General features: G+C 59.6%; 3 protein-coding genes across 5 annotated transcripts; 1 reads left to right on the forward strand and 2 right to left on the reverse strand.

The window, feature by feature from the left end:
* Positions 1-3,101: 3,101 nt before the first annotated feature.
* CCDC71 (coiled-coil domain containing 71) lies at positions 3,102-7,299 on the reverse strand. Of its 2 annotated transcripts, XM_017639621.3 has the most exons (3): positions 7,217-7,299; positions 5,608-5,755; positions 3,102-5,353 (listed from the first exon to the last, which is right to left on the reverse strand). In XM_017639621.3, the coding sequence occupies exon 3, from the start codon at positions 5,299-5,301 to the stop codon at positions 3,877-3,879; it is 1,425 nt and encodes a 474-aa protein (XP_017495110.3). In that variant the 5' UTR covers positions 5,302-5,353; positions 5,608-5,755; positions 7,217-7,299; the 3' UTR covers positions 3,102-3,876. The 2 variants fall into 2 exon arrangements, with proteins under 2 accessions (XP_017495110.3, XP_017495109.3); XM_017639620.3 differs by lacking the exon at positions 5,608-5,755 and having other exon boundaries at positions 7,217-7,296.
* Positions 7,300-10,077: 2,778 nt separating this feature from the next.
* On the forward strand, positions 10,078-15,512 carry KLHDC8B (kelch domain containing 8B). Of its 2 annotated transcripts, XM_017639633.3 has the most exons (6): positions 10,101-11,052; positions 11,928-12,413; positions 13,458-13,622; positions 13,950-14,174; positions 14,242-14,343; positions 14,707-15,512. In XM_017639633.3, exons 2-6 carry the CDS (start codon positions 12,038-12,040, stop codon positions 14,901-14,903), a joined length of 1,065 nt encoding a protein of 354 aa, XP_017495122.1. In that variant the 5' UTR covers positions 10,101-11,052; positions 11,928-12,037; the 3' UTR covers positions 14,904-15,512. The 2 variants fall into 2 exon arrangements, with proteins under 2 accessions (XP_017495124.1, XP_017495122.1); XM_017639635.3 differs by lacking the exon at positions 13,458-13,622 and having other exon boundaries at positions 10,078-11,052.
* Positions 15,513-15,632: 120 nt separating this feature from the next.
* On the reverse strand, positions 15,633-24,082 carry CIMIP7 (ciliary microtubule inner protein 7). The gene is given in 6 exon segments (XM_073230414.1): positions 15,633-16,176; positions 16,179-16,544; positions 16,849-16,905; positions 21,859-21,972; positions 23,270-23,457; positions 24,004-24,082. Coding segments are annotated over 6 exon segments (840 nt in total). The 3' UTR covers positions 15,633-16,140.
* Between the last annotated feature and the right edge of the window lie 1,514 nt (positions 24,083-25,596).

The raw sequence follows: 25,596 nt of genomic DNA on the forward strand, positions 1-25,596 counted from the left end.
ACCTGCCGACCTGCCCTTTCAGGCCCAGCTCCCATACAGCTGTGCCCAGGGGCTGGCTCATCCCCGACAGCGGCTGCTCCATCCACAAGCAGGGCCTCTAGGGCCTGTCCCAGGATTCTATGGGGTTCTCCAACTGTGGCCCCCGGGGAAAGCAGGGTGGCTGAGGAGGCCCGGCCTCCGCATCTGCAGGGGTGTGAAAGACAGAGCAGGGCTCAGAGCCTCACTGGCTGGGGCAGGGCCAACCAGCCTCTTGGGTCCCCCAGATTCATAAGCAGAGGCACCTGGCCCCTTCCTCACCGCCCAGGAGCCCCTAACTTCACCCACTGCCCACCCACCGGCCATCTGGCCTCGCGTTGGGGTCAGGCCAAGTCCTTGACGGTCTAGCTCCTGGGATAATTCCTCCAGGCACTCACACTGCTGCCTAACCCACAGCTCTCCTTCTGCCACAGCCGGTCCTGTGGCCCACCGTGTCCGGGCCAACGCAGTCACTATCCTCCCATGGGAAGATGGAGCATCAGCCTGGCCAGAGAGGATTCCTCTGCTCCATTATTCCCCACTCAGGAAAACCCACGTGATCCCCAGACCCAGGATCAGACAGGCCCTCGTGTGACCCTCTGAATCCTTGACCTTGGGAAGCCAGCTGGGGACTTCCTCTCTACTGACCCAAGACGCCTTGCCTGAGTCCGGCTGTCCACGCCGTAAGTTGCTGTAGGGCCTCTGCAGTGGGTACAGGAGATTCCAGGAGCGTATGGGCCCCTGGAGTACCTCTTCCAGGGCTGCCTGATGACCACCAGGGCCCCCAGCACCCCAGCCAGGCATCACCTGGTGGCCCCATCCTGGGCCACCATTTCCAGGTGCAGCTGGAGCAGAGCCTGATGTTGGTCCCAGCCAGGTGGGGTGTGTGGTGTGGGAAGCCATGGGCACAGGCCTGACACTTCAGCCCTGAAATGCCCGGTCTGCACAATCAAGCCCATGTGTGGGGGTCACAGCTGAGTGAGATGGAGCCCTGTAGTGACAGGTACAGACTGTGTGGAGAGGGGCAGGGCAGGGGGCACTTGCCAGCCTCGCCTCCTGGCACTCCGGAGAGTGGGAGGGCACGCTCAGGGCCATGGAGGGCGCCAGGGACTCTCCAGTCCCAGCAGGGCTCAGCTAGTGAGGGGCTGGCAGTGGGAGTCAGGAAGGGCCCCTCAGTGCGTCCTCTCTGAGGACTTAGCCACACCTGGCCCCGCCCCCACCACTTCCCTACAGTGGCTTCCCTGGGTATTTCTGAGTTCCTGGAGGAAACAGAGCAGCCCCTGCACACTGAGAGGCCCCTTCACCAGGGCTGCCCTTGCTGGCAGGTCGCGGGAATGCCCCTCCCCTCTGCACCTGCTTCAAGCACCCCAGTAGTGTCCTGACACCGGCAGCACATGCAGGCCCCAAATCCCACAGGGTAGGGGGAGGCTCAGGACCTGAAAAGAGGGCACAGCTCACAGCTGTAAGGTGGCGGAAGGCAGGATGAATCTGCCCCGACCCCCAGCCACCTTCCCCTCAAGGTCTCTTGATTTCGAGGGGCCAGGCTGAGCTGCTGCTAACACCCACATTCAAGGTGTGTGGGGAGTGTGTAGAAAAACCCAGGGTTTTTGGGTTTGTCTGGCTGCCCCAGTACTCTCCTTGCCTGGCTCCTGGCTGCCCTGCCGGGTTACAGTCAAGTGTCTCCCTTGTCCTTTAACAACTCTGCTGCAGGGTACCAAACAAGGCCAGGGTGACGAACTGAGCAGCAGAGATAGGGGGTCACAGGTGGGCCTATGTGGTACAGCGACAGGGGCAGATGGGGTCAGGGACGTTCTCAACACCCATGACCACCAAGGGCTGGACAGAACGAACAGGCAGGGCCCAGACCTGAGCTGCACATGCGGGAACACCAGCACCCCTACCCTCACTCCCTGCTGGTCACTGCGACTGCTGCGGAAGACCGTGTCCTCAATGCCATGGCCCCCTCATTCCAGTCACAAAAGCAGCTCTTCTCAAGAGTCCTGGGGGAGCGCCCCAGGATGTGAGCTGGGCAGGGAGTGCATGGTCAGCCCCCCACACCAAAACCTCACAGCCAGGCTCTCTCTCCAGCCCCCAGCAATAACCTTAACTTTCAAAGCCCAGGACTTGCCAAAACCCAAAGACACCATCCCCGGAGCCTGGTCCGGCACGCGTATATACAGAAGTGAAAACACACTAGGGCTCAGGGCCCGAGGCCCCAAGGCTCTGGACCCCACCATGATCTGGCTGCTGGTGGGGACAGCAGCTGCCGCTAGAGCGAGTGGGGAAGCACGTCTGGCACCTGCTAAGCACTTGTTTGGAGCCTCGACTGGGAGGATAGGGTCTGAGCAGGGATCCTAAAGGCACCGCCCCAGAAGGGCCTGGAGATTTCTCTTTCCCACTGGATGGCTCCCAGGGGAAGTCACCCAAGGGTGACTGCAGCAGAAAGGAAAGGAAAGGGCCTTGCCCAGCTGGTGATCCTGGGTAGCAGGATCTGGGATATGATGAAGGGCAGACTCCAGGTGGGGCGCCCTGGAGGGGTTCAGTGTGGTCCTCGGGTCATTCCCTATACTCACGTGGCTGGTGAACAGGGATACCAGAAGCAGGGAACATGCACGGTGTGGGGCACAGAGGGAGGGGGTCTGCCACACCTGGGGAACCACAGGAGGCCGCACTCAGTGGAAGGGTATTAATGGCAGCCACCAGAAGCAGGTGGTGGGGAGGCACACAGAGCTTCTCTGCAAGTCCTCAGCGGGCACTAATGGGGCCAAGGTTCAGGCTAAGCCAGAGAAAAGATCGTATTTTCATTCAAATGAAGCCCCCACTCCTAGCCTTGAAGGGCGTCTCCAGGAACCTCTGGAGAACGTGTCCTCTCCCCATCAGCCCAGCCACTGCCTTGTGGTTGGGTGACCAGGACTGGCAAATGGGCAGGGAGCTAGCTTTGTTCAAGCCCGCAGCTCAGGCCCTTCTCCAGAGCACAAGAACCAATCATGTCTGAAACACAGGCAGGATGAAGCTGGACCTGGGGCTATGCGGGGCCCTCAGAACCCAGGCAAATGGCACTGCTGGGCGAGCTGGGCAACCGCGGGAACTCTGCTGGCAGAGCCAATGCAGGACCCACCCTTCCAGGGAGAAAATGTGGTCAGAGAGCACTCTGGCCTCACAGTCCAGAGCCCTGGCCTGCCACCCAAGGCCAGAGCTGGTCACTGTCCCCTGGAAGGAGCAGGAGAGGCGGAGGTACTTCGGCCAGCGGAGGCCCAGCCCTGGGTTGCAGCAGAACGGGTGAGGACCAGGCCAGGCTGTCTGCACAGCCCCTGCAAAGCAGCGCCACAAAACGCTCTGCTGGCCAGAAATCCTGCGGGCTGCCAGGTCCCTCCCAGGGCCACCTGCTGTCTGCATGAGTCCACCCACAGAGAAGCGGCTCAGGTTCTGCCTCCTCCACGTCCAGAGGAGGCTGGGAGTCACCCTTCCACTCCCATCAGAGGCCTGCCCCAGGTTCCCAGGACCATCTGGCAGCCCTGCTTGTGGGGCCGCTCTTCCCTACCTGCCACGCCCGCCTAACAGCAGCCACACATGCAAAAAAAGACCGTGCTGGGTGGGAGGGAGACTGGAAGGTGGAAAGGTATAAAACGTGATAGATGAACAGTGGACTACAAGTCGCGGAGTACAGGTCACAGTGCGCCTGCACGAGAACACCCGTCCCGCCCACCCACAGCACCCCACGCCCTAGTCTCTGAACGGTGGGCAGTGGCTCACAGGGGCCTGGAGGCACTGGAGTCCTAGGGGCTGTGGAATCCACAGGCATTGTGCAGTGTTGCCACAGGCCACAGCTTCCCCAAACATCACTATGGAACTATGAAGAAATCAGGGTGCCGAGCGTAGCAGCAACGGCTGGAGCCGTATTACAGGGGACAGGTCCACGTGGAGGATCCGCTGAGCACGCTGCCGCACCTCATCGTCTGAGCACCTCCTGTCCACCTTGACGGCCAGGGACTTTAGCAGCTTTGCTGTTCCAGGCCCTAGCCGTGCCTTGGGGGACCGGGGACCAAGCCGTGTTCTCTTCCGGGGACGAAGATCCTTGGCCTCCTCAGCCCTTTTCCTCTTCTGCCCTGTGGTCTCGGAGTGGTGTTTCTGGCTCCTCCTCGCAGTCCTGCCCTGGGCAGAGCCTTTTGGCCTGCCCCTGCCTCTCGGCTGGGTCCAAGCCGCCTTGGCCCCGGCCCCCGCAGCCCTGCCCTTGGCCCTGACCCGCACGGCCTTGCCCTTGGCCCTGACCCACACAGCCTTGCCCTTGGCCTTGACCTGAGCCAACTTGCCCTTGGCCCTGACCCGCACGGCCTTGCCCTTGGCCTTGGCCTGAGCCACCTTGCCCTTGGCCCTGACCCGCACGGCCTTGCCCTTGGCCTGAGCCCTGGCAGTTCTGGCCTGTGTTCGAGACACCTTAGCCTGGGCCGTTTTTGTGCCCTTCACAGAGCCACATTTCAATCGCAGGCCACCGAGAGACCCAGTGGCTCTGTAGGTGTTGCCCTGGGGCCTGGTGCCTTGTTGGGGTCTGGCCCTGGGACCTCTGCGAGTCAGACATTTGGCGCCCTTGCTTGTGGCTGTTCTGGGAGCTCTGGGCGGGGGCTTCTGTGGTCCCTTGCCTGGGCCTTTACGCAGCTTCAGGGGAGAGTCTGCAGGTGAGAACTGCAGGGACTGGGCCTTGTGCTTGGGGCTCAAGCAGGGCACAGGCGTCTTGAGCGGAACCAGGGCCTCAAGGACGACAGAGAGCCGCATGGCAGGGTAGACACCTGGGTAGAGGTGGGCAGGGAAGCCCACTGTCCCGCTGCGGGCGCGGCCAGCACTTGACTGCTTCAGTGAACTCAGCAGCAGATTGGCTGTGGTGTGCTTGGCAAGGGCGGGTGTGGCTGTTTTGGTCAGCCTGCCAGACAGCGCCATTGGGAGGAGTGTGGCCCGGCCTGCAGGCAGCCGCATGGCAGTTCGGGGAGCACTGACTAAAGGTGATGTGGTGGGTGCGGCGGGGGCACGAGCTTGCAGCTTTGTCTGGCTTGGGGGACTGGCTGTGCATGAACTATAGCCATAGACGTCGCCGCTGCGCAGAATGGTAGGCTGGAAGCCATCATCGCGCAGGCCCTGCAGAAAGGCCACAAGTTGGGCCTCCGTGGCACTGAGATCCTGGCTCATGGGGTTAAACACCAGCAGCGCCTCCTCCAGGGCCTTCTTCCCAGCTGTGGAGATCCGCGACCAGGAGTGCACAGCTTTCTCCTCCGCATGCTGCACCGCCACGCTCATGGCATTAGGCGCTGCAGGTCTGCCTGGGTATCCACAGACCAGGGCTCGGCACCTCCAAAGCAAAAAGGAGAGAACAAAGTTAAAAACAGCACAGGGCCAAGGGGCCAGGGGCCAGGGCAGGCGGCCGGCCGGTCAGGGCCTGTACCTCCAAGGTGGTAGCCAGAAACACAGGGGCCTGGCCAGGTGAGCTGCTCCTGGAGGCTGAGCCCTGGTCTCCTGACCTACCACAGGGGTGGGGTGGGGTGGGGGTGGGGGACCTGCATGGGTCGGAGGCAGTTTCTTCAGAATATATGCCCACAAGCTCACCAGAGCCCTTCAACGTGCTGTTGGGTTCCTGGAACTATCTGAGCCTGGCTGGCCCCCTGTAAATCGATTCTGTATTCTCCGAGACCAGAAACCGGGTGGTAGACGCCATGCTTGGAACACAGGTGAGCCTCTCTGTCCTCAAGAAGCCCTGCACAGAAGGTAAGACAGAGACACCACCGAGGTGTCTCTGAGCATGAGCTCTGAGATGAGCAAAAATGGGAGCAGAAAGGGGGGCAGCCGATACAATGGCTCAAATGCAACTGGGGTCTGGTCAAGGCAGAGAGATCTAGCTGGCAAAACAGTTTCGTGAAAGCAGGGGAACACGAGCCTTGAACACCAGACCTGCACCCAATGCCCATGCTCATTTGTTCCTCCAGTTGCTCAGATGTGAACCTCTCTGCCCATCAGAAGTTCTGCTTTCAAAGTCCCTAAACAGGCCACTCTGTGGTCTGATTCCCAGCACTAGAGTCATGGTGACAAACGTTAGGGAAAGAGCCACACTCCCCTTCAACAGAAACTGAAATGACAGGTTGCAGCAGGTACTACTGATGTGTCTGTGGGGAAGCCGGCAGCCTGACCAAGAGCCCAAAGTCTGACAAGGGGAGCCACAAGCTCCAAACAGAATGGTTAGAAGGGGGTCACTGCAGAGATTTGAGCTCCCCTAATTAGGGCTTGTTAGGCCTCAGACCTCCGTACAGCGCAGGCGGAGCTGCCTGTGAGCACTGAAGCTCTCTCGGCTTCTCTGAAGAAGCTGTAGGCTGTCAGTCAGGGCCAGCATACAAAGCCCAACCCAGCCCTGAGGGCCCCCAAGGAACCAGCCCAGCTCCATCAAGACCTTTAAAAGATCAGCTGGGACCATGCCGGCCCCTGGGGCCAGGAGGCGCGTCAGTGCAGCTTCTCCCCGCCGCCCTAATGGAGCGGAGGACGTTTTCAGAATCCCCTGGAGGAAGTGCCCTGGGGCTCTTTTGTTTGGCAACATTCCTGGATCCTCAGGTGTCTTGGGCACTTCCCCTCCCCAGAGGCCCTTTTCCCAGCACAGTCCTGGCACACGGCTCCAGTTCTTTATTTCATTTTTTCCAGGGGATGTACTTCCCGCGACTGTGAACCGTACAGGAGGGAGTGACCTATTCACCTCAGGCACATTTTGGGGGTGAACCGGGGGCTCTTCCGCCCGGGTCGGTCTGGGCCCTTGGGCGGGGTCTTCTGGGCTTTCCAAGAGGCTACGGAAACAAGGCTGCAGCCCGGCCCCTCACTCCCCTTCACGCGCGCCCCGGGGTCGGGCCAGAAGTTCTAAGATGGGAGACAGGAAAGGCCCCATCCAAGCGGACCCGGGGTGGGGGCACACCGTGGCCTGGGGCTCCCGGGGCCCGAGCCGCGGGTGAGAGCAGGGCTCCTGGGGGCAGCGAAACGCACGAGGCGGGCACTGCGAACCCAAGCCGGTCGCGCAGCGCGGGTGGGGTCGTTGGGCGCGGGGTGGGGGCGGGGTGGGGGGTCTCGGCCGGGCCGGCGGAGGGCGCGGGTCCCGAAAGAGCCGGCCGTCCGGCCCACCGCCCTGCCGTCCCGCGGACGGTCCCTCCGCCGCGCGGCTAGGCCCATGGCCCCAACCTACCGGCGCCGCCGCGGGGACCCAAGACGCGCCTCTGCGCCGCCTCCGCTGCTCCAACATGGCCGCCCGCTGCGCACCGGAAGTGGGTCGCGCTTCCGCTTCCGGGACCCCCGCCCCGCCCTCGTGACCCTTGACCCCCCATGATCCCGTTTCCCCCAAAGTCTGGGGAGGGGCAGGTGGGCAACCAGGGAAGGCTTCCTGGAGGAGGTGGCGTGGGGGGGACTGTTCCGGACCCTTCTGGGCCTGAACAGAGTCTGAGGGGCGGAGGAGCTCTCGGGAGGACTGGAGCAAGGGACCCACTGGCACCCTCTCTGAGGGGCTTGGTGGTGCTGCGACACCAGGGAGGTGCCACCACCTTCTGGTATTTCCCCCTGATACCTGCCTCTGTCCCAGGCTTCTGAGAGTGTTGCAGGGGATCCCCAAGAATAGGGCTCAGTGCATGTGGTTGTGAAGGGCTGGTGCGCACAAGGGCTACACACAAGCCGCAGCTAGCATGTCCAGTCTGTGAGTCCTGGCATACCCGTGCCGGCCTCAGCGTACTTGCCTAGGAACCCGCGCATGTGTGCAGTGGGAGTGCACACAGTGGCCCAACTGCACCCCTCAGAGGCAGGAAGTCCTGCCTCCAGCCTTAACTCTGCCCAGAAGGCCAGTCCTTTTGCCTAGTCCTTCCACCTGTACCCTGGGGCCAGCAGAGGGGTGGTGGCTCCAGGGTGCACTGTCAGGCGGCACCATATGAGAGGACACAGGTCAGAATTAACCTTAGGAGTCTCAGGGGTCAGAATGATCACCGTTCTGACCAAAGGCCCCTCTTGGTCGGGGGCCCCAAGGCCAGGTTGGGAGCCCACACAGAGCCCTTTTTCATGGATAAGAGGGTACAGGTGTTTGCACTGGGGTTAGAGCCTGGGCTAGAAGGAGGAAATATGGCCACAACTCTTGAACCCTGCTGTGACCAGTGGTGCCAAATTTGGTTGCTAGGGCAAATAGAGAGGCCTGTGGGCAGCCACAGGAGAGTGGCTGGGTGCATGGAACTAGTTAACAGCCCTCCTCCCTCCCCATGTGACCCCAGAATCCTCTGGCTCCTCTACATTTACCTGCCTATAAAGAGGGGTCTGGACACCCCCAAAGAGAAACCCCCACCCCCATCCTAGGCCTCACCTGGTACCCCAGAGCTTCCCAGGGCTTCAGCATTCATGATGAATCCTCAGTCCCTTCAAGTGCAGCCAAGGTGTCCAGCAGGAAATGCAAACCTCCTACCTGTCTGGGCTTAGTGCTTCTAGCCCCTCATCCTGAGAGAGAGAAGGGAAGGGTGGTGTCCCAGAACCAGAGTTTCAGGGGGTGCAATCAGGAAGTCTCACTTTAGCACCTCCAGTCCCCAGATGTAGGTGAGCCCTATCTCTGTCCCTCCATCCATGGCTCAGGATTGGCTGTTCACTCTCAAAACCAATCCAGCCCCTCCTTCTACCCCAGTTTTCTTCTGCAGCTTCTCCAAAGCCAGCAGTGCTTGCCTCCTAGTGCAGGTGGGCCCAGGGCTTTGTAAACAGAAGCCACTCCCATGAAGAGGGCAGAGCACAGCCAGCCTCCAGGGTTGGCATGGGCCTAGATGAATCCTGGAAAGGGAATCTCTCTCTGATGATGTCCAGCCAAAGATCAGTCCAAAATGGAGGACCAGGAAGGCAGGTTCATCCTCGTACTATGCTCTCCTTCCAGACATTAGAACTGGGGAAATGGGAGGGCTTGGGGGTAAGGGGCATGGGTACATAGCTGCCTGAAGGGAGGTTAATACTTCTGCCTCTTGGTACCCAGTATCTACCAGATGGAACTCTGTGGCAGTAGTCATCGGAACAAGCCTGTTGGATGGATGCTGACCCTATATGCATAACTGGGATCAGACAGGATGAAGCTGGAAGAGACCAGCCCTTGCTCTCCACTTGGCATCTTTTATGGCTCTGGGTGATGGGCCCATATACACCTGAACAGAGATCTGAAGGAGATCCGGATGTGCGTGAGGCCAGTGGCCTGGGGGGGGATCACCCCAGGAGAGGGGTAGACTCTATGCAGAAAAGCCAGGGTTGGATCTTGAGAAGCCCCTTCCTGGGGAGAGGAAGCAGGGCCTGTAGAAGACCCTGAGAGGCAGGATGAGCAGCAGGCCAAGGTCATAGGTAAGGTGAAGGCCAAAGGGACCCTTAATTTTAGCTACAGTGTTCCAGGGTAACTCTGGCAAGAGCAATTTTTTGGAGGAGCAGTGGACATAAGGTGGCCAATAGCAAGGCTGTAGGATCTGAGAGCAGTGGCTTCAAGAATTTGGAGGAAGGGGAGACTGCAGGGATTTGAATGTACCCAGAGCTGGAGGTGTCTAAAAGTGAGGCATTTTTAATGGACTTCACTGCTGGGAAGCAGAGGGGAGGGGGCCCTGAAAGAAAATAGTGGGAAATGGGAGGGGTGGCGGGGTCGTGCGATCACCCCATGGAGGAAGCTGCCTGAGGATCAGGTCGGGCAGAGCAGAGCGGGAAGACGGAAGCCTTTCTGCCAGAGTCTGTGACCACTTCCACACAGGCCTCCGGCGGAACGGGCAGAGGGCTCCCTGGTCAAGGAGAAGGCTCTGGGCAGGCTCCGTGGGCAGGCAGGCCAGGGAAGCGGTGCCCCCAGCCAGCCATGGAGCCATGATGGAAGGGAGGTTGAGAGTAAGCACCCCAGCAGCCCTTGTTGACGGCGGGGGCAGTAGTGTGGGGCTGCAGTGCCACCCAGGCTCCCAGAGGCCCAGCAGGCTTTGGTCCCAGCTGGCCAGGCAGTAACTGGCTTGATGACACACCCTCTCTTGGCTGCTTTTCCTGTCTCCTTGCCACGCCTCTGCTGGCGCTTCCTGGCTTCACCGCCCACATTAACTACGCACTCGTGTCTGTCGGTGTGAGTGCGGAAAGTGAGACAGACACTGTGCGTTAGTAGCAGCGTAGACAGCTACGGGGACCTCTTCTCCCAGGTGACCCCTGACCGCATGAAGGGGTCCAGCCCACGGACCTAGCCGGGGCTCCGAAGGTTCAGAAGCCAGGCTGGCCACCGCCTGGGTCTGCGGCAGGCAGGCCTGGGTCGCACCAACTAGAGAGCTGGCTCGGCAGGCCCAGGCCGCTGGAGACAGGCAGTCACAGAGCTCTCTGCGGCCCGGAGAGCCCAGGCCTCAGGCCCTACAGACTGAGGCCAGAGAGGCCTGGCCGGCCCATCCAGGCTCAGAGCTGCCCTCGCCTCCAAGAATGCCGCCCCCCTCCCGCCCCAGGCCCGTGGAAGGGCCCGTCAAGCACCGGGGCCGGCACCGCCTGCTCCTCCACGGCTGCTGGCCTCAGCGTGCACCACGGGACCTCTTCCGTGCCCTGCTCGGTGCCTGGGGACCGGCGGCCACCCCCACTGGACAGGGCCCAGCCGCGCGCGTCCCGAGCGGCCTCCAGGGGGCGTCGCCGCGCAGCCGGCGGGGGCTCCGCCGGCCCGCCCCCCGCCGCACGTGCGGCGCTGCTTTCCGCCGCCTCATTTCTCCCCAGCCTGAGGTCGATGCCTAGACCCTGAGCAGGCGCAGCGTCCGCTTGTCCACGAGTCTGCTCATCGGCTTGCGCGGGGCACGGTCGGCGCGCCCCGCTCCGGCCGCGGCAGGTGCAGGGTTAAGGCGGGGGGAGGCTTCCGCAGTCGGTGGGGGACGAGGGGCGGACCCCGGCCGGCCCCGCCCCACGCCGGAGCAGAGCCCGAGCCCCGCGGAGCCTCGCCGAGGCCGGCCGCAACCCCAGCCGGACCGGAGCCGGCACCGAAGGAGCCGTATCGGCGGACCCCGCGCCCCGGCGGCGCCGGAGCCCCGGCCGGTGAGTCCCGCGGGCGCCGCGCTCAGGGGAAGTTTGGGGCGCGGGGTACAGAGCCGCAGCGCTCTCGCCCGGACCCCTCCCACGCGCTGCAAGTTTGGTGCCAGGAGGCTCCCGCGCCAGGGGTCCCAGGAGCGTGGTCCCCGCGGCAAAGGAGGGGCCGGGCTTTGGGGGGTGTGCTGTGAGGGGACCCAAAAGTCCAGCTGCCCGTTCCTGCTGGAAATGCCTGGAGTCTGGGCCCCTAGAGCCCTGAGCTCACGGGATCCCCAAATCGTCCCCCCAGCCCCCTTCTGGACAACGAGGAGGCTGGCCTCTGGGAACCGTGGCCTGGGCAAAACCCTGAGAGTAGAAGGGGAGAATGAAGGACCCTGGCGTGCAGCTCCTCCCCTCCCGGTCCCGTACGCCCTGATCTCACCTCCTGCCGGTGGGAATGGATGAACTCTATGGAATGGCCCCGAAAGGGGTTGTAGGGATACCCCGAAGTCTGACCCCGGCAGCAGGTGCCCGGGGCGCCGTAACGGGGAGGGTACAGTAGTGGACAGGAAGGGGCAGGGCAGAGTCCTATCCCAGTCACTTATCCCCCACCTAGACCCGGATTCTTGCCAGGGAGCTCCCAGGGGAGGGCAGGGGGTGTAGCGGAACTGGCCCTGACCCTGCCCCAGAGGGAGGAGAGAATCTGCCCCGGGCTCTCGGAGTCTGCCCTCCTTCCCACTCCTGGAGGCTCCACGGTGGCATGCTGGCCCGCGAGGCTGTGTTCTCCCGCTGCCTTCCCACCAGGGATTTGGGGCCGGCCCTGTCTTGGATTCCAGAAGGCGTGCCTGTACCCAGAGGGCCTGCCCCCTGTGGCCCTGACCCTTTGCTTCCCCTCTCTTCCTCAGGTGAAGGCCTCCCTGGAGCTCTGGTGGAGTCCAGATGAGGCCCCACCGTGTCCCTCAGTGAGGCCTGCAACTTGAGCGGACAGCATGGCCTGCCACCGGAGGTGAACACCATGGCCACAGGAGGCGGCCGGGCCTTCGCCTGGCAGGTGCTTCCCCCCATGCCCACCTGCCGGGTCTATGGCACAGTGGCATGCCAGGACGGGCACCTGCTAGTGCTGGGGGGCTGCGGCCGGGCTGGGCTGCCCCTGGACGCCGCTGAGACACTGGACATGAGCTCCCACGCATGGCTGGCACTGGCGCCCCTGCCCACTGCCCGGGCTGGTGCAGCTGCTGTGGCACTGGGCAAGCAGGTGCTCATGGTGGGCGGTGTGGATGAAGGCCAGAGTCCAGTGGCTGCTGTGGAGGCCTTCCTGGCTGATGAGGGCCGCTGGGAGCGTCGGGCTTCCCTTCCTCAGGCAGCCATGGGGGTTGCGACTGTTGAGAGAGGTGAGTCTCCTTAGGGAATATCCCTCGGGTGCCCCAGCACCTTCCGCTCCTTCCTGACTTGGTCCCTGACCCGCAGAGATTGGACAAGAACCATAAAGTTTGTGGGAGTGCCCCGGCTACGGCTCTGTCTCCCACCCCTGCCCCTGCGGAGCTCTGGGCTGGGCTTGCAGTGGCCTTATCTGCTTTTTTCCATCTGTGAGGTGGGAGGCAGAGCCCAGGCTGGCCCCCAGCGTGCAGGGAAGCCCCAGCCACCTCCCTGCCCAATTCTCCTTCTCTAAGAAACAGGGAGGGGTGGCCCAAAGACTCCCAGGGTTATAAATAGTCTGGGGAGGGGGAGGGGAGCATGGCCTTGGCTCAGAGCCCAGTAAGTGCTTAGATTCCTCCGTGCACACACATACCAGGGAGCCTGAGGCAGACAAAGGCCGAGCTGCCCTGGGGACAGTTGCCATGGAAGCCCCCAGCTGACTGGCCTACATCCCCAAGGCCTCCAGACATGCCCCCAATTGACCCTGAGGGTGTAACAGGGCAAGAACCTAATGGAGGTGCGGGCAGGGCTCCTGGACAGAAGGCTTGTGACCCGTTCCCTCGTCCTGGGCCCAAGCTCCTCTCCCAGCCTCCCAGCTGATCCCCAGAATCTCTCCCTAGTCTGAGCTCTGTGCTGAGCTGATCCCCATCTGACCCTGGCTACAGACTTAAACCATCCTCCAACCTCCTTCCCCCAGGGGAGCTCCCACCTTGAGGCCTCCAGGTCTGACCACTGGTCCTGCTTGGATGCCAGACTTGGTTGCCATAGCATCTCCAGGGAGACAGAGACGGATTATAATTAGATCAGCTGCCTCCCAGCTCTTCATTTGGAGGGGCCCTGGCCAGAGCAGGAATCCTGCCTGTCTCAGCCCCTACTCCAGGCAGGCAGGAGGGTCTCAGCTGCCGCCAAGGACCACAAACATGCGGAGCTCCAGCCACCCAGGCCTGAGCAGGGTGGCTGTCAGTGTGGGGTGCCCTGGCCAGGCCAGGGTGCAGTGTGAATTACTCTTTTCTGTGCAGATGGTATGGTGTATGCTCTGGGGGGAATGGGCCCCGACACGGCCCCGCAGGCCCAGGTTCGGATGTATGAACCCCGCCAGGACTGCTGGCTTTCGTTACCCTCTATGCCCACACCCTGCTACGGGGCCTCCACCTTCCTGCATGGGAACAAGATCTACGTCCTGGGTAAGGGCCAGGGGGTGGGGACGTGGGAAAGGGGCTCCTCGTCCAGAGGCACCTAGCCCCGTAGGTTGGCCAGGACAGGCTTAGTCAGGGATGGTGAGAAGAGAGAAGCTTTGTTAGGGCGAGACAGGCTGCTCAGGGACCCTGGCCTCCGGGGGCCCTGCTGGGGCTGGGAAAGCAAACCCGAGAGCCTGAGGACCTGTCTGTCGGGGGAGGAATCCCTGCTCTGGTGTGCACATGGCTGTGTGTGGGTGGCGGGTCAGGAGCCTGGTGGAGGAGAGCCTGTGAGGCCTCCCAGGCTCCCCGCCAGGTGCCCTGTCCTATTGGCAGGGGGCCGCCAGGGCAAGCTTCCGGTGACTGCTTTCGAGGCCTTTGATCTGGAGGCCCGCACCTGGACACGGCACCCGAGCCTACCCAGCCGCCGGGCCTTTGCTGGCTGCACCATGGTTGAAGGCAGTGTCTTTAGCCTGGGTGGCCTGCAGCAGCCTGGGCCCCACAATTTCTACTCCCGGCCACACTTTGTCAACACTGTGGAGGTGTTCGACCTGGAGCATGGTGAGTGGTGGCTGCCTGGGACGGAGGGCGTAGGGTGGGGCACACTCTGACCTGCCCTCTCCTGCAGGGTCCTGGACCAAGCTGCCCCGCAGCCTGCGCATGAGAGAGAAGAGGGCCGACTTCGTGGTTGGCTCCCTCGGGGGCCACGTCGTGGCCATCGGGGGCCTTGGTGAGTCTTTGTGGGGCAAGGGAAAGGATGGGAGCCCAAGACAGGAAAGCAGCCGCCCTGGCGTGAGCGCCGCTCCTGCCGTTCTCTAGACACTGCAGAGGCCGGGGCTTCAGGAGGGCCCCTTTCCTGACTTGCAAGGCAGGCAGGCTGTGGTCCATGTGGCCCAGCTCTTGGGGTACCCACAGAGCCTGGCTGAGGGCTCTGTACCAGCAGGGGCTGGGGACAGAAATAGGACAGAGGACCTCTGAGTGAGTGAATGGGGGGAGTGAGTAGCCAGGCATGGACAGCCCATCCCGGGGTGGCGCCTGCTGGGCCATGCTCGCCTCACAGCCTGTACCCTGTCCAACTTCTGTCTCCTTGCAGGAAACCAGCCATGCCCCCTGGGCTCCGTGGAGGGCTTCAGCCTTGCACGGCAGCGCTGGGAGGCACTGCCTGCCATGCCCACGGCTCGCTGCTCCTGTTCTAGTCTGCAGGCAGGGCCCCGGCTGTTTGTTATCGGGGGTGTGGCCCAGGGTCCCAGCCAAGCTGTGGAGGCACTCTGTCTGCGTGACGGGGTCTGAATGCATGATGGCACCTGTTCATTGAAGCAGCTTGGTGCCGGCACAGACGTCTGTGGCTCCTTTGGCTGCAAGGAAGCTCACTGTGTCTCTGTGGGATGAAGGGGACCCAGGGGTGGGTACTCAAGACGCTGCCTCGGGGACTTGGGGCCCTCGTCTTTAGTGCGGGACACATATACACTCTATCCCCATTCATTCATGGGGCGCTCCTGGCTCCATCTCTGCTCAGCTCTGGAACCTACTGGGCCCAGTGTGGCACCGGGAAGTGGAGGGAAGTGGGGGCCAGCCTCATGCCCCACAGGGCCAGGCCGACCTGGAATTGACCAGGCTGTCCGGAAAAGTCCTAGCTGCCAGCCTGCCTTGGGGCTCCTGTGGACGCAGGAGACATGGAGGGAAGGAAGAGCGGCCGTGGGAGCCTCCAGAGGGCCAGAGGCATGGCGCTTTCACGCTCCTCACACTCTGCTCTGGGGCCTCGGGCACGCCGCTTCACCTCTGTGTGCCCGAGCAGCCCCATGTGCCAAGGGGGATCTCTAAAGCCTTCCTGCCTTCCTCACAGGGCTGTTGTGAGGACCAGGGGGCCACCCGTGCAAGTAAAAGTGCTGCTGAAACCTGGTGTGGCCCCACTGTGCGCACCCCGGTGCCCTGCAGCCCTGGGTCATCCTTCTTGGGCCTGTCTCCCAGGGAGGAGGTCCCGAGGAGCCCCTGCCCCCTAAGTGCTGTGGTGTCTCGGCCCCACCTGAGCCTCGGCTCACAGCCATCGCCCCCATCCTAGGTGACCAGAGAAGAGCTCAGGAAACTACAGCAGGATGCCGTGGGGTCAGGATGTCCTCCAGTCCATGTCACAAGCATCTCCTCAAAGCCTGTGTTTGCGTCCACGGGCAGGGCGGTGGCCGGTGTGGGCTGTGGCTGGGACAGTCTCCCTCAGCCCCAGGGCAGGACAGTGTGACGCCCACCAGTGCTCTAGAGGCTCTCAGCCCTTGCTGCGCCCCAGCCTCTGCTGCCCACTCCTGGGGCCGTAGATGCTGCTTCCCTGCCAACAGTCAGCACTGGGGCTCACAGCCCATTTGCTACGAGCACGGACTCGTCTGGGGCCTACCTGTGGTGGCTTCACCGGGACAGCACCTCCCCACCTGCCCAGCATGCAGGCAGGGAGAGCAGCAGGGAGCCAGGTGCAGCCTGTGAGGCCCTACTGCCCCGGCCTCCGAGACCCAAGGGCTGCAAGCACAGACAGGCCTTGGGATCAGCCATTCTTGTTTAATGCTCTTGACCAGTTTAAAGACACTCAGAGACCCCTGTGTGAAGGTAATGCAGCAGCTGAGGCCTTGGGGTCCCCGGGAGGTCAGGCAGTGTGTTGGTGGCCAGGGCACCGTCACTGCCACAGTGGTCACCCCGGGATGGCTGGCAGAAGTTCTGCTGGTAGATGGTGCTGGCACAGGGAGGCTGGATCCGCACAAAGTGGATGAGGCTCTGGGGGAAACCACTGAGTCCTGGGCCTGAGCGGAAGTCAGCCTGGTAGGAGGATTCCAGGGGCCGCTGCTGGTGCAGCTCCAGCTCACAGGGTGCCCAGCGCAGGAAGGTGCGTCACTCCCAGAGGTGCTCCAGGTCTTTCTGCCTGCCGATGCCCTGCAGCAGGCAGCAGGGGCCCTCCTCAGCGGTATGGGCCCTTGGCCCACAGTCCCGGCACCAGGCACCCCTTGGGGCCCCTCCGAGGCCCCTAACCTGCGTAGTGACACCCAGCCTCCCTGGCCCATACCCCAGGCTCCTCGGCTTGCCTGCCTGGCCATGCCTTCCATTCCAGGGTGAACCCCCCAGAAAGTTGGGGGCCACTAGGACATTGACACCCTGTCAGGCAGGCTGGCAGAGAAGCCAGAGCAGAGGCACCTCTGGGGAACAGGCTGCTTCCAAGAGGAGAGCCTGGGCTGGCCCCCCACCTTCCTGTAGCACTCACCCTGTCGAAGGAAGTACAGTTGTCATGCTTGGAGAACAAGTGCTGCCTCGCTGATTCCTGGAAAGACCATGAGAAAGAAGGTGGGTGGGACCTTGCCCACCTGCTCCCCATGTCACCTCAGGGCTGCAGGGGAGGGAGGTGCTGGGATCCACCCGCAAACCGCTGCACTGCCCGCACCCTGAGGACACAGGAAGCAAGGCGCCACCTCATCCTGGGGACACCTGCCCCCAGCAGCAGCTCCTGGGGCCGCCGACTGAGGCAGGGGCTTGGGGGCTGTGGCTGGAGCCTCAGGGGGTCCCCAGTGAGGTCACACAGACCGGGCTGCAGCCCTCCCTCTACCCACACCTACTCTCCACCGGTGGCCCAGGCTCTGGCCCCAGGTCCACCAGGAAACTCAAATTCCTCTCTGGCGTGAGAACGCTCAGCTCTATACTCTGGCCAACCGCAGCTCCACGTTGCTACGTAAATGACTGATGGGAGTCCCCGGCTCCGCGCCATTCCCCACACCCAGCTCACCTGCAGCCTCCCCCAGCCCAGGCCCTTGAGTCCCCTGGATTCCTGTCCTTCACGCCCTATATCCAGGGTGCTGGGGATCCTGGTGACACCTCCTTCCCTGAGCACCCAGGGTCAGATGCCCCTCAGCATGGCACTGCTCTCCCCATCCCGAGGCCACCTTCCTCTCCTGCAAAGCTTAACTGCTGCTTCCAAACCTGCTCTTCTAGCCTGCTGCCCTCTCAGCAGGCAGAATCATTCTTTAAATGTGTGCGTCAGGTCACACCCTGTTGCAGAAAAGGCTCCGTAGTTCCTCAGGTCGTCGTGTGGCCCACGAGGCCCACACTGTCGGCCCTCTGGAAGCACACGGCTGTCCTCCCCACCTGTCCCTCTGCTGGGGTGCTGGGCCCCTGACCAGGACGCATGGGCAGTAGTGGCTGGCTGCCTTGCTCATGTCTGTAGCTCCAAGACTGAACGCCCTGGCTGGCACTGTGCGCCGTTAAATAAATGAGCAGGGACGGAAGGTCCCCATGGCATTTGCTTTGGCCCAGCTGTAGCCAGAGAGCTGTGCCCCATCCCCAGGCAGAGAATGACCACCTCTCAGGCCCTCAGACTTCATCAGGAATCGCTCCCCAAACCATCCTTGCCTTTATGACTAGTGTCTGTCCCCAGATCCCACGCCCCAGCCCCTCAGCGTCCCCTGCTGCAGGCCCGACGTGGTGACCTCAGCTGTGGCAGGGCTGGAGGGTGCGCAATGGCTGACAGCAGCCCCCCAGCTAAGGCAGGCTTCTTCTGCCTTAGACAGCTAGTGGTGGTCTCTGAACAGAAACAAAGCTCATGGTGGGAGATGCCAGCCTTTCCTCATAAAGCAAGCTGACATGGCAAAGATTGAAAACCCCAGGTCCTTTCAGAAAAAAACAGGAGAAAATCTTCAGGATCTAGAGCTAGAGTTCATAGATCTAGGCTAAAAGTTCTTAGACTTGACACCAAAAGCAAGAGCCATAAAAGAAAAAACTGATAACATTGGACCTCATCAAAATTATAACAAAGTTTTGTTCTGTGAGTGTCCATGTGAAGAGGATGAAAAGACAAGCTACAGAGGGAGAGAAAATATTTGCAAACCACATGTATAATAAAGGACTAGTATCTAGAATGTACGAAGAACTCTCAGAACTCAACAGTAACATAACAAGCAGTCCAACTGGAAATGGGTAATGACATGCGGACACTTCCCCAAAGAGGTTTACACAGATAGCTGATAACAGATGGGAGGATTTTCCCCATCATTAAACTTCAGGGACATGCACATCAAAACCACAGTGAGATATACCATAACACATCAGAGCGGCTAAAACAAAAAGTAGAGGCGCCACCAAATGCTGGTGAAGATGCAGAGAAACCGGACCACTGTACACGGCTGGTGGGAGTGTAAATGGCACAGCCACTCTGGAAAAGTTTGGCTTTTTTTTTTTTTAAAAACTAAACATGCAGCTCTCATATGGCCCAGTAGTTGCACTCCTGGGTGTTTATATTTATCCCAAAGAAAAGTTATTTACCCAACAACCTGTATGCATATGTTTATAGCAGCTTTCTAAGAGCCGAACAGGAATCAGCCCAAACATCTTTGAAGAAGTGAATGGTTAAACAAAACTAGGGAAAGGGTTACCAGTGGTCAAACAAACATACTGTAGAATGCTGCTCAGTACTGAGCCACTGTCAGGCAGGCTGGCAGAGAAGCCAGAGCAGAGGCACCTCTGGGGAACGGGCTGCTTCCAAGAGGAGAGCCTGGGCTGGCCCCCCACCCTCCTGCAGCACTCACCCTGTCGAAGGAAGTGCAGTTGGACCTCTAGGAAATCATGCTGAGCAGGAAGAGCTGGTCCCCAAAGGCTTCACGCTGAATCATTCCATTTATGTAACATTTTTGAAGTGACAAAACTTCAGAAATGGAGAGCAGGCTGGTGGTTGCCAGGAGTAAGGGACAGGTGAAGGGCGGAGGAGTGGAAGGCTGGTGGGGTGGTCAGAAAAGGGCAGCACAGGATCCTTGTGATGTTGTCACGTCTACACTACGGTGGTAGACACAGAACCTACCCAGGTAGTGACATTTTGTAAATCTCTCTCTCTCACACACACCAAACGGAGTAAAACGGGAAATGTGCAGGAGGTGGGTTGGCTGCATCCACGTCTGTGTCCTGGTTGTGCTTTATACCACAGCTTCCCAAAATGCTGCCCCTGGGGAACACCAGGCAAGGCACAGAAGGGATCTCTCTTTTGTTTCTTACAATTGCTGCTTATGATCCACAATCACCTCCATACAAACTTCAATTACACAAAACTCATGGGAGTCAGGGGCAAGTTCCAACTGACCTGAAACCTCTCTCCTGTCTCTGCCCCCTGCTGTGGAGCTGCACGCGGTTCTGTGGTGTGGGTACCTCGACTGTCCCGCAGCTCTGACTCTGGGTGGTATCCTCCCAGTGCCAGGGTAACCAGCTGACTCCCGCCGACCTGGGGTCGGTCCTCACCACTGTGGGAGCCTGGTTAGAAGGGGAGCCTCTTCCCATCCCCCAGGCAGCTCCGAGTGTCCCTGAACAGAATCTCACTGCATGTTTGTTCCTCAACCAGCCAGGGCTCCTTTCCGAGGAGGTGGTAAAGCCCATGGATGCCAGCAGGTGGGCCTGGGTGGGGCACCGTGTGCACATGGGAGGCCTGAGGGCCCCTGCGGAGCGGGGCACTTTGCAGCCAGTGGGGTGCTGAGGGAGAAGCCCCTGTGGCGGACAGAGGTGTGGCAGGGGTGGGAGGCAGGGACCCAGGGGTCACGGGGACACGGAGGGTGGGCCTGCCCCACCCAGGAGCCCCTGTGAGTCTTGGCTGACCATAAGAACAAACAGAACCAGGGTTACATTTCCCAAGAGTCAGGCAGGTGGAGGCTAGAAATAAATCAATCTGGTTTAAAGGGAAAAAGAATGTTCTTGCACCTGAATGACATGGACACAATTTCTCTCTGCCCCAAGTTCCCTCCCTGCACCAGGGTGGGTGACGCAGCTCAGGAAGGTTTAACCCGCAGTCAGCGCTGAAACTGGGCACCATCGGCTAATAAGAAAATAAAACGTGCTCCTTCCTGAGCAGTCCCACTAATTAAAACAGCTTTAAGCCTACAAAAGCCTAGAGACTTGGCATTTATACAATCTGAGCCTGAGCCCCACACATCATGCTATTTGGGGCTGCTGATAATGCCATGAAAAGCTTTATGTAGCAAGTCTTCAATCAAAACACGTCCCCTACTTGGGTGCCTGGGACAGACTGAGAGGATGTCCTTCTCTGGAATGAGAGCTGCCCCTGAAGGCTGCTCCTCCCAGCCAGCAGGGCATCCCCAGGCTGCCTCTGTCCCCACCACTCAGGGAGGTGGCCCCAGGTGAACTGCCCGGAGCTGCACTTCGGGCTGGCTCAGCAGGCAGGGTTGGGCACCCCCTGCACCTGGGAATGCTAAGGAAGACAGGCTCCACAGCATGGCAGCCCCCAGGATGCTGCCCTTGGCCAGGGAAGGCAATTCCTGCAGAATCCAGGGAGCAGATGGAGGAGGACCTGGCTAGAGGCTGGGAAGCAAGAAGCTGTGGCGGGCAGAGCAAGTTCTAGGTGTCCTGCCAGCTCCCTGTCCACCCTGCTCCCGCCCAGGAGGCTGATCTGAGTGTAGCTCTTGAGGCAACCTTCCCTCTGGCCACGGGCAGCCTGGAGCGGACGGTGGGTGGGAGGAGGCAGAGGTGTTTCTCCTTGCTCCCCCCAGGCCAGCCCCCTGCTGGCTGTGCTCTGCCCAGATGGCCACTCCTCTCCAGGGGGCTCTGCACCCGTCTCCTGGGTTCCAGGAGCCCTGCCTTGCCCTTGTCCCTTTGGGCCCAGGGGTGCTGACCACTCGGTCATCGCCAACCTGTGAGACCGCCTGTCCCTGAGGCCCTGCACCTGCTCCTGTGTGTGTGCATGACTCTGGGTTTTCCTGTTTGGGGTGGATTTTTGACTGCTAGGACCCAGCTGATGCCCAGTGCCCCCTCCTTGTCTCCAGGCCTGCAGGCAGTGGAGGGCCAAGGGCCCTGCCTCCCTCTCCTGTCCTCTGAAAGCCTTTTCCTGTTCTAGGCCATTTCTGCCACCACCCCGCCAGGCCCCCTTGGTGAGGCACACGGGTGGGCACCAGCCACTTTCTGTGCTCCTTCCCTGACTCGAGTATGTCTCCTACTCACTGCTGAGCCTCTGGAGGCTGGGGCTGGACTGTGGGCTTGACCATGGACTTCCATGGCACCAATGAATCAGAGCCCAACGGCAGCTGTGGGCAAAACTCAAGGCTTACTTCCTGGATTCTGAGGGCTCTCTCCCCATGGCCACCCACCCAACCTGGGCCCTGACCCTTCCGTCCACTTAGGAGCATGTCCAGCCTGGTACTGGCTCTTCTCCACCTCGACTGCAGGGCAAAGACCTGACACTTCAGGGAAGAGAGGCATGCCCAGCCCCCTGCTGCCCCAGGGCTGCCCGTACCTGACACCGCTGCAGGAACACTGCCGGCGGCTGGGGCCTGGCTGCCAGGTAGTACTCTTGAGCACCTTCACTCCTGAACTGCCCTTGGTGGTGCCCGTAGAAGCCATTGCTGTGCTAGAACAAGGCACGCAGGAGGGTGAGCCCCACCCCAAGAAATGGCCTGATGGCTAGACCAAGAGGGACCGGGACCAGGACACGACAGTGACGTGGGGAGGAGTCAGCCACACAGGAGTATCAGAGGGCCGTTCTGTGCTGGGGCCAAGGGCAGAGGTTCAGAGGCCAGGAAGGGGTGGGTATGCTGGAAGACCGGCCAAGGGGCTTGGTGACAAGGATTGTGGGCATGCTGGAGAGGAGCGAGGTGATGCCACAGGGCGACGGGCCTACGCTGGTTTGGGAGTAAGGATTCTCTGCGAAGAGTGAGGGGTGGGCCAGACAGGCTCTGGGTGGGGCGCGTCAGAGTACGGGGTGGCGCTGCAGGAGCAGGGCATCTGCTGCCTAGTGGCCTGGTCCTCCTCGGGGCATCTGAGAGGATGTCCCCTTCATTTTCCTCCCCCCACTGTTAACGGGGGCAAAAGTCCCCACAGAGCAAGGACCCGAATGGATCCACCTTCTGCCTCCACTGACAGGGTCGTGAATGGCCATACTCTCCGCTATCCGGAGCAGGAAGGGCACCCTCTGGAAGTGGGGCACTAAGCAAGGGATCACTTTCCAGAACTCCTCACCACCAGCAGACACCCTCTGGGGGAATTTCACAGGCAGAAACTGGCGCAAGATAGAATGAGTGCCCATCAGGGGCCTGACAAGGGCCATATGTGCTGTCCTTAGGTGGATCCCTGTGAACGGCTGTGTCCAGCCAGGGAACGCCTGTGGCCCAGACCTATGGCACGGAGTGCCCCTTGGAGAGGGCAGGTATGCTGGGTCCTCCACAGTCATAGCTCGGAGCAGGCAGAACCAATCCCGAGCTGGCTTCCGGCCATGGCCGTGTGCCCCTCAGCACGATGGAGGAGCCTTGGGCTTTTCACCCCACCGAGGGCTCAGGCTGCCCAGCCTGTCTGTCTGCCACCTGTTCAAACACCCTCTTGTTCTCTATTCCATTTAGTGCAACAGTATTTACTGGGCCTTTACTGTATTCCAGGCATGGAGTGGGATGTGGGATATACAGACAGGAGAAGACAGTCTTTGTTCTAAGGTGTTCCTAGCCTAGAGCACGCAAACCCAGGAGTCCGGGGAGACCAGGCCACATGGGAGGGGACACGGTGTCTGGAAGGTGAGGTAGGCCCTGGGGTGACTCCAGGCTGGCAGAGGAGGAACGGGCAGCTCAGGGCCCTCCACCAGCCTGGATGCTGGATGAAACCCTCCTTGTTTTTTTCTCCAGGGCCAGGGTGGGATTAACTGCCAAGTACATTCTCACCCGAGAGCCGACTAAAGCACTTTCATCTTTCCGAGAAGGAGGCAGAAAAGGCAAAACTCCTCTTGTCGTTTTGAGGCTACAAATGAGGAAAGGGAACCTCAGGTGACCTTCCTGTTGCTTAGTGACAAAGGGCAGTTGTGAGGGCACAACGCGGCCGCTGCCCCAGGGCTCGCTGTTTGGCTCCGCCCCTCCATTAGAGAAGCCGTCCCCCAGCGGTCACAGCTTAGGAGATCCTTCCACAGGGGAACACACAAGGCTCCGCAGTGAAGAGGGGCTCACAGGCAATGCAATATTAAAGAACATTTCAGAGGCAAATCCTGCATTTTTAATACTGTGCAACCATACTGCCAGGGATCTAAATTTAGAGAGAATTCCATGGAGTCAGAAGAAACATTATAAGGATTGGTGGCTCTTAGGAATAAGATTGCTGCTTCAGAGTGAGGCTCAGACAACTTCTCTCAGGATTCTGTGGTGGCTGGAACTAACTGTGAGGCGTGAATGTACAAGGGCCCCAGTGTAGAAGACAGCATGGCAGAGGAACAAAACAAAGCACGAAAAACATGACATTGTGGTTCCATTCCAAGCTACCCCTGGGCAGAGTATTCTCTCTCTCTCTCATAACACAGGGACATGGACAGTTCAACCCTTTCACCAACCAAAGGAAGCTAGCTGGCCATTAGCCTCAGAAAGTGTACCAACGGACTGTTCAGCAATGGGAAACACTCAGAGCCTACCGGTGTCCCTGGCACCAGCCCTCGCAGCCAGAAAGTCCACCCTGGGAGAGTCAGCCTGGAGGTACCCTCCCACATGCATTCACAGGTGCAGGACGCTGACTGAGGCCTCTGAATGGGGGCAAAATGGTTAAGCAGCCTGAATATTTACCAGCAGGACATGGAAAACTTGGCCTATGGTCACACAATGAAATACTGGAGTTACTTTAAATGGGCTACAGATACTTGAATCCAGACATAAATCTTAAAAATGGTGAACAAAAAGTTAAGCTGTAAGTAAATTCGAAATGGATCAAAGACCTGAATGTAAGTCATGAAACCATAAAACTCTTAGGAAAAAACATAGGCAAAAATCTCTTGGACATAAACATGGGCAACTTCTTCATGAACATATCTCCCCAGGCAAGGGAAACAACAGCAGAAGTGAACAAGTGAGACTATATCAAACTAAAAAGATTCTGTACAGCAAAGGACACCATCAGTAGAACAAAAAGGCATCCTATAGTATGGGAGAATATATTCATAAATGACAGATCTGATAAGGGGTTGACATCCAAAATATATAAAGAACTCACACACCTCAAGAAACAAAAAGCAAATAATCCAATTAAAAAATGGGCAGAGGATATGAACAGACACTTCTCCAAAGAAGAAATTCAGATGGCCCCCAGGCACATGAAAAGATCTCCACATCGCTAATTATCAGGGAAATGCAAATTAAAAGCACAATGATATATCACATCACACCAGGCAGGATGGCCAGCATCCAGCATCAAAAAGACTAAGAACAACAAATGCTGGTGAGGATGCGAAGAAAGGGGAACCCTCCTACACTGCTGGTGGGAATGTAAACTAGTTCACCCATTGTGGAAAGCAGTATGGAGGTTCCTCAAAAAACTCAAAATACAAATACCATTTGACCAGCAATTCCACTCCTAGGAATTTACCCTAAGAATGCAGCAGCCAGTTTGAAAAAGACATATGCACCCCTATGTTTATCGCAGCACTATTTACAATAGCCAAGAAATGGAAGCAACCTAAGTGTCCATCAGTAGATGAATGGATAAAGAAGATGTGGTACAGATACACAATGGAATATTACTCAGCCATTAAAAGAAAACAAATCCTACCATTTCCAACAACATGGATGCAGCTAGAGGCTATTATGCTCAGTGAAATAAGCCAGGCGGAGAAGGACAAGTACCAAATGATTTCACTCATCTGTGGAGTGTAAGAACAAAGCAAAAACTGAGGGAACAAAACAGCAGCAGACTCACAGAACCCAAGAATGGACTAACAGGTACCAAAGGGAAAGGTACTGGGGAGGATGGGTGGGAAGGGAGAGATAAGGGGGAAAAAGGGGCATTACGATTAGCACACATGATGTGTGTGTGGGGGCACGGGGAGGGCAGTGCAACACAGTGAAGACAAGTAGTGATTCTATAGCAACTTACTACGGTGATGAACAGTGACTGTAATGGGGTATGTGGGGGGAACTTGATGGGGGGAGTCTAGTAACCATAATGTTGCTCATGTAATTGTACATTAATGATACCAAAAAAACAAACGTCTAACTGTATAAGATAGGCGAAGTAT

This window comes from Manis javanica, chromosome 3 (assembly GCF_040802235.1).
Source record: "Manis javanica isolate MJ-LG chromosome 3, MJ_LKY, whole genome shotgun sequence".
NCBI classification, from domain to species: Eukaryota; Metazoa; Chordata; class Mammalia; order Pholidota; family Manidae; genus Manis; species Manis javanica.

Excerpts from the sequence above, each read along its gene's own strand:
- CCDC71 (XM_017639621.3), bottom strand. The coding sequence starts at position 5,301 with ATGAGCGTGGCGGTGCAGCATGCGGAGGAGAAAGCTGTGCACTCCTGG.
- KLHDC8B (XM_017639633.3), top strand. The coding sequence starts at position 12,038 with ATGGCCACAGGAGGCGGCCGGGCCTTCGCCTGGCAGGTGCTTCCCCCC. Across the intron at positions 14,175-14,241 it reads GGTGTTCGACCTGGAGCATG|GGTCCTGGACCAAGCTGCCC; the intron begins GTGAGTGGTGGC and ends CCTCTCCTGCAG. Across the intron at positions 14,344-14,706 it reads CGTGGCCATCGGGGGCCTTG|GAAACCAGCCATGCCCCCTG; the intron begins GTGAGTCTTTGT and ends GTCTCCTTGCAG.